Raw genomic sequence first — 20,623 nt, 5'->3', positions numbered from 1 at the left:
GGATCAATATTTCAAGGAGTTACAGACTTTTCGGCCAATTCAAAGTTGCAAAACCCTCAGCAAATCATTTTGAAAGTTGTTTTACGAAATCTTCCTCTCGGTAAAACTATAAATCATTTCTACTTAATTGGGATATCGCACAGTAATTAATAATGAAATAAGCTCTAGGAATTGTTATCCTATTATATGACAAAGATTTCATTGCTCTTTCCAACCTACATTTTGTATCACCGCCTAATTGTCTAATTTAATTAAAGTAATGTCACAGAATTTTGTTGCCATTGCATTGCTTTTTATGGCAATTTCAAAAAGCTTTTCCACAAAAATTTACTTGTTGGAGTTACGAATCGATCAAACTGCGCCCCAGCATCATAAACATCATCACGTCCTGCTGGAAAAGTAACCATCTGGTCTTTATGAATAACCCTGATAGATATTTCCCTCTAAAAGTTCTGGCCAGACAACAATTGTTTTGTTATTGTTGTTCTATTGTTTTTACCTATGAATGTGGCAACACAGTTAGACATATAGGCAGACCGTACAACAAGGGTCATAAATCAAAAGCAATTTGACTGGCTATGGAGAGCAAGAGAAACTACTCTCTCTCTCCATCTACCTACAATTCCTAAGAAAAATTTTCCAAATGGGTTTTTCATTTCTCTAACCAAGTGGCCTGAATGTCTGGCTTAAAATCGTTGTGGTGTTTTGGTGTTAAGGTTAAAGGGGAAACATGTATGTGTGTACGTTGGTTGGTTTCTCTAACAGAGTTGAGAGTTTTAAAGGTTATTAATATACAATTACCGTGGTAGACGACCACGACGACGTAATGGCTGGGTGTTGTGAAAGAGTTTTCTCCGTGCCGGTCCTATATAACCTGGCGAATGTTGGGATTTTTATTTCATTACCTTTAAAAACCACAAACGTGTAACACTTGCCGATGGAGCGCAGAACAAATCTCTTACTGTGATAAAACAAAGTTTTTGAACTCTGGGAATAAAAATCGTTACTTTTTCAAAAGAAAATAAAAAAAGACAAAATAATTCTTGATGGCGGAAAAGAAATATTAATGTCGCCTCAACAACAAAAGAAGTTTAAATTGATAAAAACAACAACAAATCAATTTAAAACCAGCGAGCCTGGAGAGATAACGGCGACAATTGCTGTGGAGCGGTGGTGATGGTGGGATTCCGTCTATCAAAACAAACTGAAATTCTTTGGCTGTGCGGCAGCATCAACTTGACCCAAGTGAAATGAAGTGTGATTACAGAGCTCTGGACCATATCCGCCGTCGCATAGCCCGCATTTGAAATAAAAGATAAACGAATGCAGTAACAACAACAACACAATTCTTGGGGAGAGGAAAACAAAAGTCGCCAGTGTCTTTTCTTGATAATTACGACTCCCTTTCTTCTCGGCTCACACTCAGTTAGTGGAAGAGAGCGTACAAAATCGATTTCCTGAGCGGTTATTTGAGATCACCAAAAAGAGACTGGTGAGTGTGGGAGAGAAAAAGTACAAAAAATAATATTCCCAACAACAGAGAACAGCACAACGACCGACCCTAACCGATAATTTCAATCTTGAGAACACCACAAAGAAGAAGAGGAAGAGGCATAAGAAAAAAAAAACTAAAACAGATAAACAACAATCACAGATTTCGCTTTGAGGAACTGTAAGCTAACCAACCAGCCACCAGTCAAGGTTTGTGCGAGTTGGGACAAAGATATTTTGCGCGCTTTCTTTCGCCTTTCGCATCCAAAAAAATAGAAAAGAAAATGCATTTTTCCCAAATATTTTTGGTGTTGTGGTGCGGCCTATCGCTTCGAAGTAGAGTGCTTGCTGCATCAACAGCCGTTTCCTCGGCACCTGTGATTAGTGATATAACTCCCGATTTGGTGGCCAGTGTGGGAGATGATATTGAATTTAATTGTACGGTGGAAAATGTGGGTCGCATGTCGGTCAGCTGGGCCAAGCGTACCAGTGAAATTGGTTCGGTGGTCCTCTCCATGAGAAATATTCTAAGTTTAAGTGATCCTCGCTACACCATTGTGGAGACCAACGATGACAAGGCCAATAAGGCCACTTACACCTTTAAGATTACCAAAATTGAGGCCACCGACATGGGTGCCTATGAATGTCAAGTCATACTCACGGCCACCGACAAAATTACCAAAAAACTTAATGTGGCCATCAAACATCCAGCCATAATATCCGAGGAAAATACTCCCAAATCCATGCTGGTTACAGAGGGACAAAATCTTGAAATAAGCTGTCATGCTGATGGATTTCCTCAGCCCACCATTTCGTGGGAACGTGAAAATCGTGCCATTATGCCAGCTGGTGGTAGCAGTTTTGATGGCCAAACATTGCGCATCAAAGAGGCACATCGCTTAGATCGTGGTGGCTACTATTGCATTGCCTCAAATGGTGTGGGCCAACCTGATCGTCGTCTCATACGGGTGGAAGTAGAATTCCGTCCCCAAATATCCGTACAACGTCCTAAAATTGCCCAAATGCTTAGTCATGCTGCCGAATTGGAGTGTACTGTACAAGCGTATCCTGCTCCTGCCGTTTTTTGGTATCGCAATGGAGGCAAACTTCAATCTGGTTCGAATTATAAAATTTCCAATACCGCCTCATCGCATGAGTCCACTACTTCAATACTGCGCATCAACAGCATTAATGAGCTAGACTTTGGTGATTATTATTGCAATGCCACCAATAAATTGGGACATGCCGATGCACGGTTACATCTGTTCCAGCCTGTCATACCAGTACCTTCCATGTAGTTTGGCTGTGAAAACGAAATCATTTAAAAGTCTGAGAGAATTAAGTTTCCCAACAACAAAAACAACAAAGAAAATGACATTTGCGGTCATTCAGGTCAAGGATGATAAAGCAAAAGTCTTCTTAAACTGACGACATAAAATAAGTTAATTTTTTATAAAAATCTTGTTTATACATTAGGGTGGGTTATTTTGTAAAATGTAAAAAAAAAAGTAAAAGTGCCTAACGAACAAAAGCAAACATTTTTTATAATAATTTATATTTTCTAATCTCAATAAAGTTTAAGCCATTTTTTACTACAAATATAAATAAATGATTTTTATTTTTGTAATTTTGAAATGTGTTGCACTCTAATACATGCTACGCCTACGTCCATACATGTCAAAAGAGACGTCATCATCAAAACAGTTCTTCATTAATCACTGTTTGACCCTCAGAGTACAAGCGGTTTTGTACGAAAATAAATTGTGCATATACAATGTATATTAGGGTGGAAATAATAAAAATGTATGTTTCATTAAAAACAAGTAAAAAAGCTGTAAGTTCTGCCGGGTCGAACATTGAATGCCCTCCACCATTTGGAACAAAGTTGGCAATTTTCACAAAAAAAAAAATAAATAAATAAATAAAATCCGTTAAAAATCTGTTAAAATCTCAAAAATACCGAATGTAGCCGTTATATTATAGTCTATACGACGACGTGGACATGCAAGGCAACTTTTGTCATAAGCCATTTCAATATTCAAATGTGAAACTTGAAAGAAAATCGGTGAATAATGTAGCTTAAATCATCAAAATATCGAATATAGGGAGGTACCATTATATGGGGGTTATACGAAGACGTGGACCTGCACAGACAATTTCCAGTCATAGGCTGAAGTATCCACTACGAACTTCAAATACCAAATTTTAAACAATTCCGGTGAATAATGTCGCCAAAATCATCAAAGTACCGAATATCGGGAGGTACCGTTATATGGGGGCTATACGAAGACGTGGACCTACATGGCCCATTTTCAATACCAATAGTCCTGCAGTCATAATATAAATTTGAGTAAAATTTTATCAATCTACTTCATCTCGTTCAGAAGCTAGAGTGATTTCCATAGACGGACAGACGCATAGACGAACGGACATCGCTAAATCGACTTAGAATTTTATGCTGATCAAGAATATTTATACTTTGCGGAATGAAAACCCTAATATACCCTCCATACTATGGTGGAGGATATAAAAATGTAAAAATTATGACGTTTGGCTTTGTTGCACTTTTTTGATCTCACCCTGTACGGTGGTGGTTCCGAATGGTGCTATATTTGGTATTGGATGGAGGCTTGGAGATAACATTCTGAAATGTGATATTTAGATTACTGATTGCATCAGTGTTTAAGATTTGACGGTGGTTTGGAAATTCGTCCTATATTTCTACGAAAAGTACTATGGTACTAAATTTGGTGTAGGGTGATGGAATAGAGCAAAAATCCTGAAATATGATATACTAGCTGGACCGGTCCGCGTTGCCGGCCCCTACTTTTAGTTTTTAATGCATATTTTTTAAAGCATTATAGAACACTGATCTGAATGATTTCAAAATAGTCAAAGATAATTGGTCTTTTACACCCATTACCTTAAGATAGGAATTAATTTATTTTTGTCATTTAAATTGTGTGTTGCAAAACCCATAAAGTCCATATTTTTCTTCATAGTATAATTCAATAACGATCCAAAAAATAATATTCGTGATTTTTTCATGTTTCTGCCACAATTTGATATTTCGGAGATCAAAGCATGTAGACGTACATCCCACATCTACGTTCCCAGCCAATATTCTCTTGAGAGTTAAAAATTCAATAGTATACCAATTTTTTTTTCTCTGACCAAACATTGGTTAGGAAGGTGGATTTGCGGGTACACTAATGTGGAAACTATACTCAAATAAATGCCTATGTGGACAATTATCTGTAAGACGATTCTCTATCCCAGAGTAGCCTAAATACAATTTTTAGCCAAATCAATTGATGATTGTGATCAAGACCAAGATGGACTCTACTTCAAAAGTCAAAATATTATGAGAAGAGGTTTTTTACACCCGTAGAAACAAAGATGCCAAATAAAGGCCTGAAAATGAAAGAAAAATGTCGAAAACCCCGAATATAGCTTAAATTATATAATGGTTATACCAAAACGTGATCATTTTTTGCGAGGATGGTTTCGTCTCAAATTACCAACTTTTGCTAAAATGCGTATGAGTAAAATATGGTTAAAATGTAAACTATACTTGAAAAGGAGTGTACCCTTATCCGGGGGTCATATATCGTGACCTGCAAAAGCGATTTAAGATATCTTGAAAGTTTTTTTTTTTTCCCTAAATGTCCAATTCGCTCTACCATTTTGCACCCTTTATATTCAGTATTTCACTGATTGCAATTCCAATGAATTGCATTTTGAGTTCTCATTGGGCGGATTATTGTAATATGAAAGAAATAGGTCCACATATAAGGGTTATACCAAAGCATGGTCCTATTCTTATAATTATTTGAAAAAATGTGTTGTTCTTCTTAAAATGTCAAATTACCAACATTTGATATACATCTGATATATATTTTGAACAGCTGATTATTCATGAAACCCTAGGAAAAATTTAAGACTCTATGGTAACTTTTGCGAAGTATAGAGCAAAATATTTGAGGCCCTTTGTGTTTGGTTAAACTATATAAAATGGACCCTAAAAAAGTTTGATCGACCCCCCCCCCCCCCTTTTTTTGGGATTTTTAATTACAAACCAAACTGACTACTGATGATAGCGCATAGTCACCGTATAACATTTCATGGGAGTTAAGGTTACTTTTAAGGTTTCGGAAGAATTTTCCGAGGAAATGTATCCTTTTCTTTCCAAATTTTCAATTTGCTCCACTATTTTATATAGTTTGCATATAACAGTGCTCTTCATATTCGGTATTTCACTGGTTACAGTCCCAATGAATTTTGCATTTTAAGTTCTCATTGGATGGATTATTTCCATATCTAGTCAATTTCCATTGAATTTTTTTTCGATTTTTCCCGATTTGAGAATTTTTGCCATGAGATCTCTTTTATCGTGTTTTTTAGCGATTTTGAAAAAGTAATTATCTTTTAACATTGATCTAACCGCGTTAAGTTATTTCGATATCATTTGACTGACTTCCATGCAACCCGCCATCAATTTCAGTTCTCAAGAAATCAAGTCAATTAAATAAATTGGTATTAATATTCGAATTAAAAAAAATATAAAAAAAACACTACAAATGTACATTAGAAAAAAGTAAGTCAAAATGGAAAAAACTCATGCAAAATAAAACATTACTATTGTACATTTCAAAAGTCAAAATGAAAATGTTAATATATCACATTTTTACGCGATTTTTTTTGAATATTATCCTTTTCGGAAAAGAGACAATTCCGAATTTGTATGAATCGTTAAGATCGGATCAGCGTATCTTGAGTTATAAGCGTAGTAACTAACACAACTTACATTTATATATATAGATATGTCACTGTTGGTGTTTGCATTTTCAAAACCATCACCATGTCTCAATGGAGGTGGTTTTGGAAATCTGTGCTATAATTTTTCAAAAAGTACTAAGTGGTACTTAATTGGTTGAAGGGATAGAGCTGGAATCCGGAAATTTAATGTTGAGGTCTATGTTGGTATCTGGGATATGGATGTGGTTTTGAAAATGTGTACTAGAATTGTACGAAAAGTACCAAATCGTACCAAATTTGATATTGGATGAATGAATAGAGCTAAAATCCTGAAATTTGTCATCGAATCGAGTTGGTGTCCAGGGTGGAGAGAATTTGGTGGGTTTTGACAGGTGTGTGCTTATGTATAACTGTGCGGAAACTTTGGTGATAAATCTTAGCCGTTCTCGATAAAATTTGGCAAAGGTATTTCAGAGCTTTTTAAGATATCTGGAACAAAATATCAATGTTATCGAATGCATATTACGAATGTGAGGGACTTATACTCCAAATCGGATGAAACATATATATGGGAGGTACAGCTATATCTGTCCGATTTTCTTTTTTTACAAAGGTTCCTCGCTTCATTTCCAGCGCATAATGGCCACCAAAATCTCCGGATATTGTGTCTGGAGTATTTTGGAAAGCAAGGTTGGCACTAAATAATACCAACGTGTCGATCACCCCAAGGAAGCGCTTCGCTGAGAATGGGCCAAAATACCGCCGAGCAGCATTCCGGCAGCGTGTGACCGTTTCATTGGCGTTTGAAGGCCATAATTCGTGCCAGAGGTGACCAATTCGAACAAATCTGAACTTATTCTAAAATTTGACGGTATTTCCGACATTTTTGGTTTTCATTCAATAAAATTTAAAAAATAATATAAAAATTATGGCGTTTGACTTTGTTGCAGTTTTTTATCTCACCCTGTATATGGGAGCTATAGCTATATCTGAACCGATTTTCTCCAAATTTATTGGACTTGCTTCTAGAGTGATTTCAGTCAGATGTTCCAAAATACAGGTCATTTGGATTTATAGTAGCCATTTGGTGCACAATTAAACCAATATCGGTTGAAGATATATGGGAGCTATATCTAAATCTGATTCGATTATCACAATTTTAATAGGGTTCGTCCTTGGGCCAAACAAATATTGTTTGCATTTCTTTTGTTTGTGATTCTATGAAGATCCTTAAAAGTAACTATGGTGCTATATCGCTTTCTTCTCCATGTTACAAACAAATGCACAAAAAGACATAATGCCCTTACCACTAAGTGGTGTAGGGTATAAAAAAATATGAAATATAGATATAGGAATTTCTGAGAGATTTGATAATTTTTCAAGTTTTAATGGTATAAAAAGTACAGCCTGGTTATCGTTGTTTCCACTTGCTGTGGAAAATATTTTAATTGATTTTTCTGGCCACCCCAATACACACATATGTATGCATATCTGTCAACTAATAACTATCATCATCATTTAAGTTCTTCATTAATCTCTGTTCTACTTGCGCCTCTGCACAACTGCTTACCCATGAATTCATTTTCTTTTTTTGTTTATGTCTTGTGTGCATTTGAATTTCTGTCTTCCTTCATTCCTTTCGCTCAGTTTACGGAGAGAAGGAGCAAAAAATTAAAGACTTCTTCGGTTTTTGGGGGATTTGTTTATGTATTCATGTTTCTTGTGTTGTTTTTCGGCAAATTTAATTCTGCGGATTTTTTGGGGAGAAATTAATTGAATTAAAAGTAATCCACTTAATTTTTTTTCCATTTCATTTTGTTTTTTCTTGCATACATGCCGAAAATGTGTTTTGTATATTTTTATGTGTACTCTTCGTGAAAGAAACGGAAAGCAGAAAGTAATACTTTAAATGTTTTCTTAAAGATTGGATTTTTGGGGAGAGAAACGATAGCAAACGAATAACGAAAAAAAGGTATGGCAATTTGTATTGTAAATTTGGAATCAATTTAAATCAAAGTCATAAAGAAATATATAAAAACAATTTACAGCATTGCCAGCACAGCTAGTTGGGGTAATTTAAGTTGAAGTTTGTCACTAGACCTTAAACATTATTATTTGTTTTTCCGTAAGGACTTCCAGCAATGGGTCCAGGTCCATGTTTAGGTTTTTCGATATTCCCAGTTATTTTTAAATTTTACCTTGCATTTATATACAACAAAATGTTACTGGGATTTTCAAACAACGGAATATATGGAAACAGTGGACCAATATGGACAATGTTTAGAAAACCGGTTGTAGAACACATTACGTACTACAAATGTCAATTTTTGTACAAATCCGTGGAAGAATGTGTCTAAAACCATCAAAATACCGAATGTCTGGAGGTGCCGTTATATGGGGGCTATACCAAAACGTAAAACGATATATCTCATTTCAAATACCAACCATCTTAAACACAAAACAAATTATTGTGTGAAATTACGTCAATTATCGTGTGCTGTTTCGTAATTAACAAAAGACGGACATCGTTAAATAAATCATGAATGTATATATTTTATGGGGTTCACGATGATGTAAAAATTATGGCGTTTGACTTTGTTGCAGTTTTTTTTTTCTTATATCACCCTGTATGGTGTGCTGCTTTCGCTGGAGAAGTCATCGGACCTTTTTTCTTGAAAGACGTCAGGCCAAACCGTTACTGTAAATGGCGAGGGCTACAAATCAATGATCAACGACTTCTTTTTGCAGCATATTGATGAGTTGGGTTTGGAAAAAATGTGGTTCCAATAGGTAAAAACTTTAAGACAAAATAAAAACAAGTAAAAAAACATTAAGTTCGGCATTATAATACCCCCCACCTTAGGGTAATGGAAACATTAGAAACAATTATGACCCACAAATACCATTTTTTAGACATATTCGTGGGAAAATGTGGCAAAAATCATCAAAATACCGAATATCGGGAGGTACCGCTATATGGGGGCTATACCAAAGCGTGGACCTATACATGCAATGTTTCGCCACCGGAGCTAGAACCCATTATGACCAACAAACACCAAATTTTATACAAACCCAAAAAAAAATTGGCAAACATCATCATTTGGGCGATACCAAAACGTGGACCTATACATGCAATGTTTCGCCACAGCAGCTGGAACCCACTATGACCAACAAATACCAATTTTTAGACAAATCCATGAAAAAATGCGGCGAAAATCATTAAAATTCCGAATATCGAGAGGTACCGTTATATGGGTACTATACCGGACCGATATATGTCATTGTCAATACCAACCATCCTAGACACAATACAAATTATTCTGCTAAATTTAAACGTTCTTCGTCAATAATGTGGCCTGTATCGTGATTTCAACAGACAGACGGACATCGTTAAATTAGAATTTTATGCTGATTATTAATATATTTACATTATGGGGTCTACGACGAATATTTAGACTAGTTACAAACGGAATGACAAAGTTAATATACCCTCCTTTCCAAGGTGGAGGGTATACAAACAATAGGGCCGAACTTTTAATATCTTCCACCTAAAAGAAAAGGAACCATTTTTATATAAAAGTATCTGAATTCAAGCGTGTTTCACTTTAAAATTCATATACCAGTAAGACCGTTTACATAATGCAGTTAAACTTATCAAAAACCCTGTCCTAAAAACTTGCCATACCAAAACAGGCACCTCTATAGACAATTTTATACTTCAAGGATTGTCATCTATTAAATCTTCTAAAATTTTTATAAGCAGGTAACATTATATGGGGGCTACAACCCATTACGAACTACAAATACCAATTTCTGAACAAATCCGTTAAAAATGCGCAAAAATCACCAAAACACCGAATATTGGAAGGTACCGTTATAACGTGGACCTATACATAAAATGTTGGCCATACGAGATACAACCTATTATGACCCACAAATACCAATTTTTGGACAAATTCGTGGAAAAATGTGGCAAAAATCATCAAAATACCGAATATCGGGAGGCACCCTTATATGGCGGCTATACCAAAACGTAGACCGATATATCTCATTTTTAATACCAACCTTTCTAGAAACAGTACAGATTGTTCTGCTAAATTTTGAAGCTCTATCCTGATTTCAACAGACAGACAGACGGACATCGACTTAGAATTTTATGCTGATTAGGAATATGGTGTCTACGATGAATATTTGGGGATGCTACAAACGGAATGACAAGGTTCATATACCCTCCTTTCCAAGGTGGAGGGTATAATAATCCACAAGCGGAATCAAAGTTTTTCACTTTATTTTTGTCAATTACAGCCAAAAAAAAAAACATCGGAAGTTTACTTTTGGGCCGATGTCAAGGTTTATTTGTATATTTCCGATATAAAGGTTTATTTGATACAGGTAGATCCACTAAATATGCATAGTGGTGTAGGGTATCATAAAGTCGGCAGCGCTCAACTGTTGTCCTTTATTTACTGGTTTATCTAACGTAAGCACCAGCTGAACTTCACTTTTTGGTAAAATGTTAAAATTTTTTTCATAGTCCATACACAGTGGTCCATACTACCCGCTGTCCCCTGTTCGGGTCCTTTGGTTTCTATTTGTGACCTTTAAAACGGCTGCAAAATCAAAAACATTTTTAGTTGTTGGACCGTTTAAACCCGGACATCTTTAAAAACAATAGGTCTAGCCCTTCTGAGCCTAACCTTACCCTTATGAAAATTTTCGCGAAGATCGGACGATGATTGCAATCCGTATATAATAATCCCAACTAGTGTTGTAAGGTGAAAAAATATTACAAAATGTGCACTCCATTATTATAAATCAAATTGAAAAAATCGCATGCGATAAAAAATTTGAAAAAAAAAAAATAAAAAAAATATCAAAATCTATATTAACATTATTATTATGCGATTTTATTCCTTTATGTCAAGAGGCCATTCTGAGTTGACAAAATTTGTCAAAATCAGTCCAGCCATTCTTGAGATACAAGCATTCTGGCTAACATCCCTTCCTTTTGTATATACCCGCTATATAAATATCCGATATATTTACTACCGGCATCTACGTAACGGCCAGAATATAACTTTTCGGGGACCAACATTTCGAGGTGTTATATAATTTTTGGCCCAATCAAACTTATAATATGAAAACGATGTAATAATGGAAATATATTGAAGACTGCAGATAAAATATTCCAAAAAATATATATACTTAAACCAATCCTAAAAATTATTTCGATTACATCTTTACCCGCTACGAGATATGTGTTATGTTTTTTAGGCGTTTGTGTGAACGATTTCAGAATAATTTGACCGATTTTGTGCATTTTCGAACCAAATAATATAAAAACAGGTAAACCAGTAAGGGAAGCTCAAAAGTCGGGCGGAGCCGACTATATGATACCCTACACCACTACGCATATTTAGTAGAACTCTCGAAAAAGAAAAGTTTAAATTGCAATTTCTGAGCTCTATGACATATCTGGTACAAAGTTGGAGATTTAAAAACTAAATCGGGTGAAACACATATATGGGAGCAAATTTGAAATTCTTCCATCAATGTTAAACTCGATTTAATTGCAAAAATGCACTCCATTTGGGCTAATATTAGCTATTTGGTGCACAATAAACCTAAAATCGAATAATGATATATATGTGGGAGCTATATTCAAATCTGAGCCGATCTTCATAAAATTGAAAACAATATTATTCTTGTATCGTGCATTTTACGAATTTGAGGGACTAAAACACCAAATCGGATGAATCGTATATATGGGAGCTGTAGCTATAGCCAAATTTAAAGTACTTATTTCTATGCTAAATTCGGTCTGAAGTGCCAAAATTCACACCATTTGGACTGATATTAGTCATTTGGTGCACAAGAAACCTAAAATCGGATGAAACATCTATATGGGAGCTATAGCTATATCTGAACCGATTTTCACCAAATTTGAAGCACATGCTTGTAGACTAAATTCGGTCGGATGTAGCAAAGTTCACACCATTTGGACTGATATTAGCCATTTGGTGCACAAGAAACCTAAAATCGGATGAGGATATATATGGTAGGGTTCGTCCTTGAGCCAAACAAATCTTATTCAGAAAATTTCATCTCAATCGAATAATAAATGCGACCTGCATTTTGTTTACAAAAATACATGGACAGACAGACGGACGGACATGCATAAAGCGACTCAAAATGTGATTCTATGCTGATCACCAAAAGGAACTATGAGTCTATCTCGTTTCCTTCTCCAAGTTACAAACAAATGCACAAATGTATAAAAAGCACCAAAGTTCGGCCGGGCCAGGCTGAACTTTTAATATCCTCCTACATTTGAAAGGAATTTGCCATTGACTGTATTACCGATTCCTACCGATACTTCAAATACGAAATTTGAAACAATTCCGGTAAATAATATACCGAATAAAGAGAGGTACCGTTATATGTGGGCTATACGATGGTGTGGACCTGCATAGACAATTTTTTGTGCAAAATGTTAGCCTTCTATCTCAATTCGTTCGAAGTATAGCGTGATTACAACAGACAGACGGACATTGCTAAATCGACTTAGACATGAGTATTTCGAGAAGTTGTATGACAGACCGAATCGGATACTTCCTACGGAAGTCATCGTTGCTAGGCAAATTTCCCCTCTGTAGACATAAGGCTAAATATTTTTGATAAAGAAAGCAATGCTTACACCCCACCCTGTGGGCTTTCTCTCTCTAAATTAAGACTAACAACATTTTTGATATTATTTCTAAGACTAAGTAATTGCTCTGCAGATTGGAAGATATCAAGCTTTTCAGTCATCGTTCTACTCCGAAACCCCATATTTACGTGTTCAGGCGCCTAAGTTGCTTACTTATCTTCCATGGGCTTTTGATTGTCCTCACAACTTGATGTAGGTCTCATATCATAGGAATTGCACGAAAATAAATCATGAATTTTATATTGAACGACTCTAAAATTCCCATTCCCCAGCCATTTTTTTATATGCACCCATATACCACCCACATTACCCCGGATTTCCTTTCACATTTTACTTTATTATTGTAAATTGTTACGACTTGAGTAGAAAATGCTTTTAAATTTTTTGCATTTGATTTCTGGTAGAAGAGGATTGTTCCCTGACATTTGATTATGTTGTGCCATAAACAAATTATAGCCATTTTTCTCAATTATTACTAAACAGGGACATGTGAGTGCAACCATAAAGACCGTATGGCTGGGATGCTTTCACACACAAAACACACACACATTATGTGACTGTGTGCAACTGAAACTCTTTTACATCTCTTTTTCTTGGTGTCGGTTTTTGGTCTTTGGGTAACAAAATCCAAGGATATCTTTCTAATTGCTTACAGTTGCAATAAGGATGTGGGCATATGAGGGTATCCTGAAATAAATTTTAAAAAGGAGATTCAATTTTAGACTATATAAACTTCATAGAGCTAAAATTTGCCTATTGCTCTTGAATTAAAGAAAGGACATTCTTTAATTTAAATACAGGTTGATTTTTTCACAAGTGCATGCATGACACCCCAATATCTATTTACGTAAATAAGGTTACCATTAGACGGAACATAAAGTCAATTTGTCAAAAAGTCCTTTAGCCTTTTTGGTTCTCTCTCCCTCTCTTCTACTCTCCATTGTTGCCCTTCCGAGCTAGCATCCAATCCTAATAATTTAATTAAGTGTGGTCATTAGTAGAACTAAGAAATAATTTACAGGAAATGTTACTTAATTACTTGTTGTGCCCCAAAGTGGTTTTTGGCCAAAACACGTTGGAGCCAAAAGTTAAATCTTTATTCAGTAGCAACTAACATCCGTATTTCAAGCTGACAGATACATTCAATATTTTGCTGGCTGGACTTTTGGCTCTATACTTCTGTCTCTCTTTCTCTTTATATTCCCAAGGTCAAGCCTGGTGATGAGTATATTTTTAAATGGCCACTCGTAGCATTCTTATAATGAAAACGTGAATACGCTTCCAAGTTTGATAACATTATTTAATTTGGATACCAAAGAATATTCTGTGTTTAAGGTCAAATGTCAAAAATGCAAGAAAAATTAATTTGGCAAAACAGAATTTAATTAAATTTTTTGCAGATTTGCAATGGAGTTAAAGGGGAAATTTAAATAAAGCCATGAATCATGTATATGCGCGTTTATTACATGTTTTGGGCTCATTCGACCCGCTAGATACTATATACACTTCCTACGTTGCACTGTGGTTCCATGGGACCTTTTGATTTTTTAAACAATCTTTGGCAGATATAAGAAGCAACTTTCCCATAATAAATTTTAGGAAAGGCCTATGTTTCAGTTGTTTGCAAGAAATTTATGTTCGATTTGAAGTTTGCCAATTTCCCTTCAAAAGATTGTCATGGAAAACAGTATTTGTAACTGTTAAATGGTGTAAGATATTGGCCGCGCCATTTTGGACGGCTGGGACCATTTTTTTGTGCATTTGTTTATAACATGGGGAAGGAAGCGAGATAGACCCATAGTTATTTTTGAGGATATACATAGAATCACTTTCTGAGTCGATTTACGCATTTCAGTCCGTTCATCTATTCTTGTGAATGAAATGCAGGTCGCATTTATTATCCGATTGAGATGAAATTTTGCAAACAATATTTGTTTGGCCCAAGGACGATAACTATTGAAATAGGTGATAATCGGATCAGATTTAGATATAGCTCCCATATATCTTCAACCTATTTCTGTTAATTGTGCACCAAATGGCTAATCTTAGTCCAAATGATCTGTATTTTGATACATCCAAACGAATTCTGTCTAGAAGCAAATAAATCAAATTATGGAGAAAATCGGTTCAGATATAGCTATAGCTCCCATCCGATTTGGGGTTTTAAGTCCCTCACATGCGTAATACGCACTTCAGATAAATGATATTTGGTACCGGACATCAGATACTGCTCGAAAATACCTCTGTCAAATTTTGTCGAGATCGGTTCAGATTAGGATGTAGCTCCCACATAAATCTTTATTCTATATCTGGTTAATTGTGCACCAAATGGCTAATATCAGACCAAATGGACTGAGTTTTGGCATTTACGACTGAATTCATCCTATAAACCAGTACTTTAAATTTGGTGTAAATCGGATCAGAAGTAGCTATAGCTCCATACATATGTTTTATCCGATTTGGTGATTGAGTCCCTCAGATTCTTAATATGCATTCGCAGCAATGGTATTTGGTACCAGATATCTTACAGAGCTCAGAAATACATCTGCCAAATTTTATCGAGAACGGCTAAGACTTGGATATAGCTCCCATATATCCTTAATGCGATTTCAAGTTTATTCTGCAAATAATGGCTAATATCAGGCCAAATGGAATGAATTCCGGGACGTACGTTTCCATTTTGTGCAACTCGGCTCCGATATATATTTATACCCTACACCACATAGTGGTAAGGGTATTATGTCTTTGTGCATTTGTTTGTAACATGGAGAAGGAAGCGATATAGACCCATAGTTACTTTTGAGGATCTCCATTGAATCACTTTCTGAGTTGATTTATGCATTTCAGTCCGTCTGTCCGTCCGTCCGTATGTCTTTCCATGTATTATTGTGAACAAAATGCAGGTCGCATTTATTATCCGATTGAGATGAAATTTTCCAAACAACATTTGTTTGGCCCAAGGACGAACCCTATTGAAATTGGAGATAATCGGTAAAAAATTAGATATAGCTCCCATATATTGTGCACCAAACGTGTAAGATCTGCCCGAATAGTATGGAATATACAACCAATTTGGCCTGAAAATAGGTATGCCAAATTTGACCGAAATCGGTTCAGATATAGCTATAGCCCCCATATATATTGTTCATCCGATTTGTTATTCTTGTCATCCGCAGCCGTAATATTAACTCTATAACAACAATATTTGGGGAAATATTTCAAATGCAGCTCAAAAATACCTTTGCTAAATTTTATCGATATCGGTTCAGATTTTGATATAGCTCCCATATATAACTTCGTCCGATTTACCTTTTATTGTGCACCAAACGTGTAATATTTGCACAAATGGGATGAAATTTGGCACATGTGACCGAATCGAGTCTAGAAGCTAGTATTCCAAATGTGGTGAAGATCGGTTCAGATATAGCTATAGCTCCCATATATATTGTTCATCCGATTTGTTGTATTTGTTACCCACAGCCGTAATATGCACTCCGAAATAACGATATTCAGGGAAATATATTAAATACAGCTCAGAAATATCTTTGCCAAATTTTATCGAGATCAGTTCAGATTTGGATATAGCTCCCATATTTATCTTTATCTGATTTCAAATCTATAGCAAACTATAACTGCTCTAAAGCCAAATGTTGACGGGTGGTATGATCTACTTCAAATAAATTCTTTTGTTACGGGAGCTCTACTAAATATTCATAGTGGTGTAGGGTATCATATAGTCGGCCCCGCCCGACTTTTGACTTTTCCTTACTTTTTTTTATACCCTCCACCAGTATATAAAGTTTGTCATTCCGTTTGTAACATCTCGATATATACATTTTAGACCGCACAAAGTATATATATTCTTGATCAGCATAAAATTCTATGTCGATTTAGCGATGTCCGTCTGTGGAAATCACTCTTGCTTCCGAACGATTTAAAGTAGATTGATAAAATTTTACTCAAATGTATATTATGTCTGCAGGTATTGAAAATGGGCCATTTTTTTGGTATAGCCGCCATATAACGGTACCTCCCGATATTCGGTATTTTGATGATTTTAGCGACATTATTCACCGGAATTGTTTCAAATTTGGTGTTTGAAGTTCGTAATGAATACTACAGCTTAACACAGAAAATTGTCTGTGCAGGTCCACGTTTTCGTATAGCCCCCCTATAGCGGTATCTCTCGATATTAGGTATTTCGATGATATGGGCGATAAATTTAATTACCGGAATTGTTTCAAATTTGGTATTTCAAGTTCCTAACGGATACTACAACCTATGATAGAAAATTGTCTGTGCAAGTCCACGTTTTGGTATAGCACCCCTATATAGTATATAGTATATTCGGTATTTTGATGATTATTCACTAATTTTTTTCAAGTTTCGCATCAGAATTTTGTAATGTCTTGTGACAAAGCTTGCCTATGCAGGTCCCCGTCGTCGTATAGACCCTTATATAATGGCTACATTCGCTATTTTTAAGATTTTAACAGAGTTTTTAACGATTTTATATTTTTGAAAATTGTGAAGTTCGTTCCAGCCAAATTACAGTTTTTTTTCTTTTTTTTTTTTTTTTTTGAAAACTGTAGATTTTTTTCCAAAATGGGCGGTTTTTAGGATACAGGTAGTTAAAAGCAAAATCATTATACCCTCAGTCAAAACGTGCCTAATCGAAATAACACTTTTAGACCCTAGGTCTCTTTGGACAAAATCTGTTCAGGACATTTGGTGTAGACCTTGCGATCTCCGTCCGTCCGTCCGTTTGTTTGCCTGTTTCTCTGTCTGGCTGGTAGGCCCGATGACTCTCGAAGGGAGTATCCGATTTGGTCTAAACTCGGTAAAATTTTTACCCAAAAAAATACCTTACAGAACAAAAATCTTCCGATTTTGTTCAAACTTTAAAAATCCTAATATTTGTATCTGTACTATATTAGATGCCAAAATAGACAATATAGACCGACTCCTTCTAGTACCTCCCTCACAAAGGGTCAAAAGTTTGAATAACCTTAACCCTTATAAAATCTTAATTGAGAGTTCAATTGTCTTAACATTTTGCATGTCCCAATATTTATAACAACTCTAGGTCTGCAGTGGAATTCTCTAAGACATATTTTGATATAGAAAATTAAGTTAATTTTGACAACATTGGTATCTATCGGTAGGTTTTAGCGACTACTTTGGTTTCGTCGCTAACTTACCAATAAATATCTTTATTTACCGAAATTATAAGCATTTTACTTTTACCGACTTTTGTCGGTAACTTAAAAATGAGTTAGAAAATCGCACTACATATATGAATATATTCGTGAGGATCGGATGATAATTGCAATCTGTATATTATAATTCCAACCTGTGTTGTAAGGTGAAATTATATTACAAAATGTACACTTCAATATTATAAGTCAAATTGAAAAAATCGCATGCGATAAAAAATGTCACAAAATACTACAAAATCGTTATTAGCATCATTATTGGCATCATTTTATGCAATTTTTTTAGATTTTACTGCCATGTTTGCAAAAATTTTTTCAAAACCAATGATTGGAAGACACGTACATTGCAACTCGCGCATTAAAGCTATTAACCAGTTTAGCGATGAAATTGAAAGATTGAACAGTCTGGATCATATTTTGAGAGAAAATACAGGCATTTCGTTCATTTTTCGCGCTATTTAACTCATTTTAAAAATGGGGAAAAATATGAAAAAAGGGAAACAACTTGTTGTATATAATTTTGAATTAATCTGACAGGAAGCGGGCATAGCCCCAGGGCTGTATTTCTGTAATTTTACGAAGCTGTCCTACCTCCTTATTGTACCATAGGTAGATCCATATATACTTTCCTATGTGGAAAACCAATATATTGGGGTGTTACATACTTTTTCGCCCAAGTATAAAAAATACAATTCTAACTTTGATAGACCTTCAAAATTTATTATTTTAAATTTTAAGTAATGGGCCTTAAACAATTTTTTAGAAAAAACACATTTCTGGGCCTTAATTCTTGTTCTTTGAAAATGTGAAATGAAAAGTTTTATAAAGAAAAGAAATGTTAAATGAAAAATGTTATAAAGAAAATATTTTTCACTTCATATTTTCATAGAAAAAGAATCAGCCCCTGGTTTTAAATTCCTTCTAAAAAATTGTCCATTACTACGAGATTCCAGCTTCCGTGCTTTTTTAAACATTGTTAAAAAATTTACGGTTTTCAAATTTTATTATGTTTGAGTCCATGATGTTGATGATGATGATGGTCTTCCAGTTTCCAAAAAAAAAAAATGTTAAAAAGTTATGAGTCTACCAAAATTTAGTGTTAAAAATCCACCATTGTTGCCTTATAGTCCTTCGAAATTCACGAGTCTTGTTAAAAATCTCCTATTCTTGCTTTGGAAGTCCATGCAAAAGTTATGGAAAAAATCCCCCCATTATAATCCTTTTTCCGTATATTCATTCTTATTTACTCCCATAATAGCTCACGGCCTCCAACGCATCATTGCCTGTCTGCATCGGAAAACGCCTTCCGTTAAATTCCGACAGCAAATCCTTTTATTAAAGACATAAAATGTTAATGAAAAAAGCCCGCAACAAAAAAATAAATAATTTTCTTAAGCTGCAGGCGTATGATGAAGTCGACCCCATAACAACTGACCAGCAGACGATTTGTGAACATTTGTGTGAAAGTCTTTTTCAAATGTTAAATCGCCAGCAGGATATTTGTACGTATGTGAGTAAATTTGTGTTCAAACTTTTATTGTAACACCTCCATGAGTGTTTCTTTCCCCCCCCCCCACTTACCAACTTTGGCAGACAGTCTACAATGTGCTGACAGACGACTATGGCTCATCTGTCCAACTGTCTGATTGTTTGTTGGTCTGCTGTTCCGTCATTACCGGAATGTATTTTGTTGTGTGTCTGTCTCACAAAAACGGCCACCAAACATTTTTACACCCGGCAAATGGTTAATGAAATGCTCGTCTATATTGCAAATGGCCGAATGTTCCGAACAATCAAAACAAAACGAAGAGAGAGAAAGCGAAACGAAACACAAAAAAAAATCAACAGCCATAAACTCAACAGAATAGCTAAACACTCCCCATGGACTTCCTCCCGCTGTTAGCTGGATGCTCCTTTCGTTTATTGTCGAACAGATACACCCGCCACGGTGTTAGCAATAAAAGGAATGTGCTTTCAGACATCACACACACACTCGCACACACACCCCCAACACATATCTACGGGCAAATTCTGTGTAATAAGGGTAATTCTTCTCATTGTTGGCGGAATGAAGAAGAAACGCAATTGCGTACGGAAGAAATTGCAGGGAATCACAAGAAGTACGTGCGTATGTACGGATCCACATAATCAACACAATGGCCCATACCAGCTAACAACACGAACAACAACAAACTATAGACAAGGGACTATGTCAGCCAGACATTTTGCCATAAATGTTAACTATTGCCAGCCAGGCAGCCAGTATGCCAAAGAACGCACGAACACAGGAAGAACAATGGGAATCATGGCAAATGTTTGTCGAACTTGAACATCATCTGGGATTTTTCGAAATTTTGAAATGTACCTACACAGCTATTGACAATGGTTGCCAACGAGAAAATTGCATATTCACGTTCGTAATGACAACATTGAACACCGTGTGAAAGGC

The 20,623-nt window shown here is 35.5% G+C and overlaps 1 protein-coding gene across 1 annotated transcript; it reads left to right on the top strand.

Annotated features, from left to right (window-relative positions):
* Positions 1-879: 879 nt before the first annotated feature.
* On the top strand, positions 880-3,118 carry LOC131807014 (protein amalgam-like). Its single transcript, XM_059132037.1, has one exon. It carries the CDS (start codon positions 1,776-1,778, stop codon positions 2,787-2,789), a length of 1,014 nt encoding a protein of 337 aa, XP_058988020.1. The 5' UTR covers positions 880-1,775; the 3' UTR covers positions 2,790-3,118.
* The last annotated feature ends 17,505 nt before the right edge of the window (positions 3,119-20,623 follow it).

Source organism: Musca domestica, unplaced genomic scaffold (assembly GCF_030504385.1).
Source record: "Musca domestica strain aabys unplaced genomic scaffold, Musca_domestica.polishedcontigs.V.1.1 92, whole genome shotgun sequence".
NCBI lineage: Eukaryota > Metazoa > Arthropoda > Insecta > Diptera > Muscidae > Musca > Musca domestica.
The sequence above is the reverse complement of the archived record's forward strand: the minus strand, read 5'-3'. Positions and strand labels throughout refer to the sequence as shown.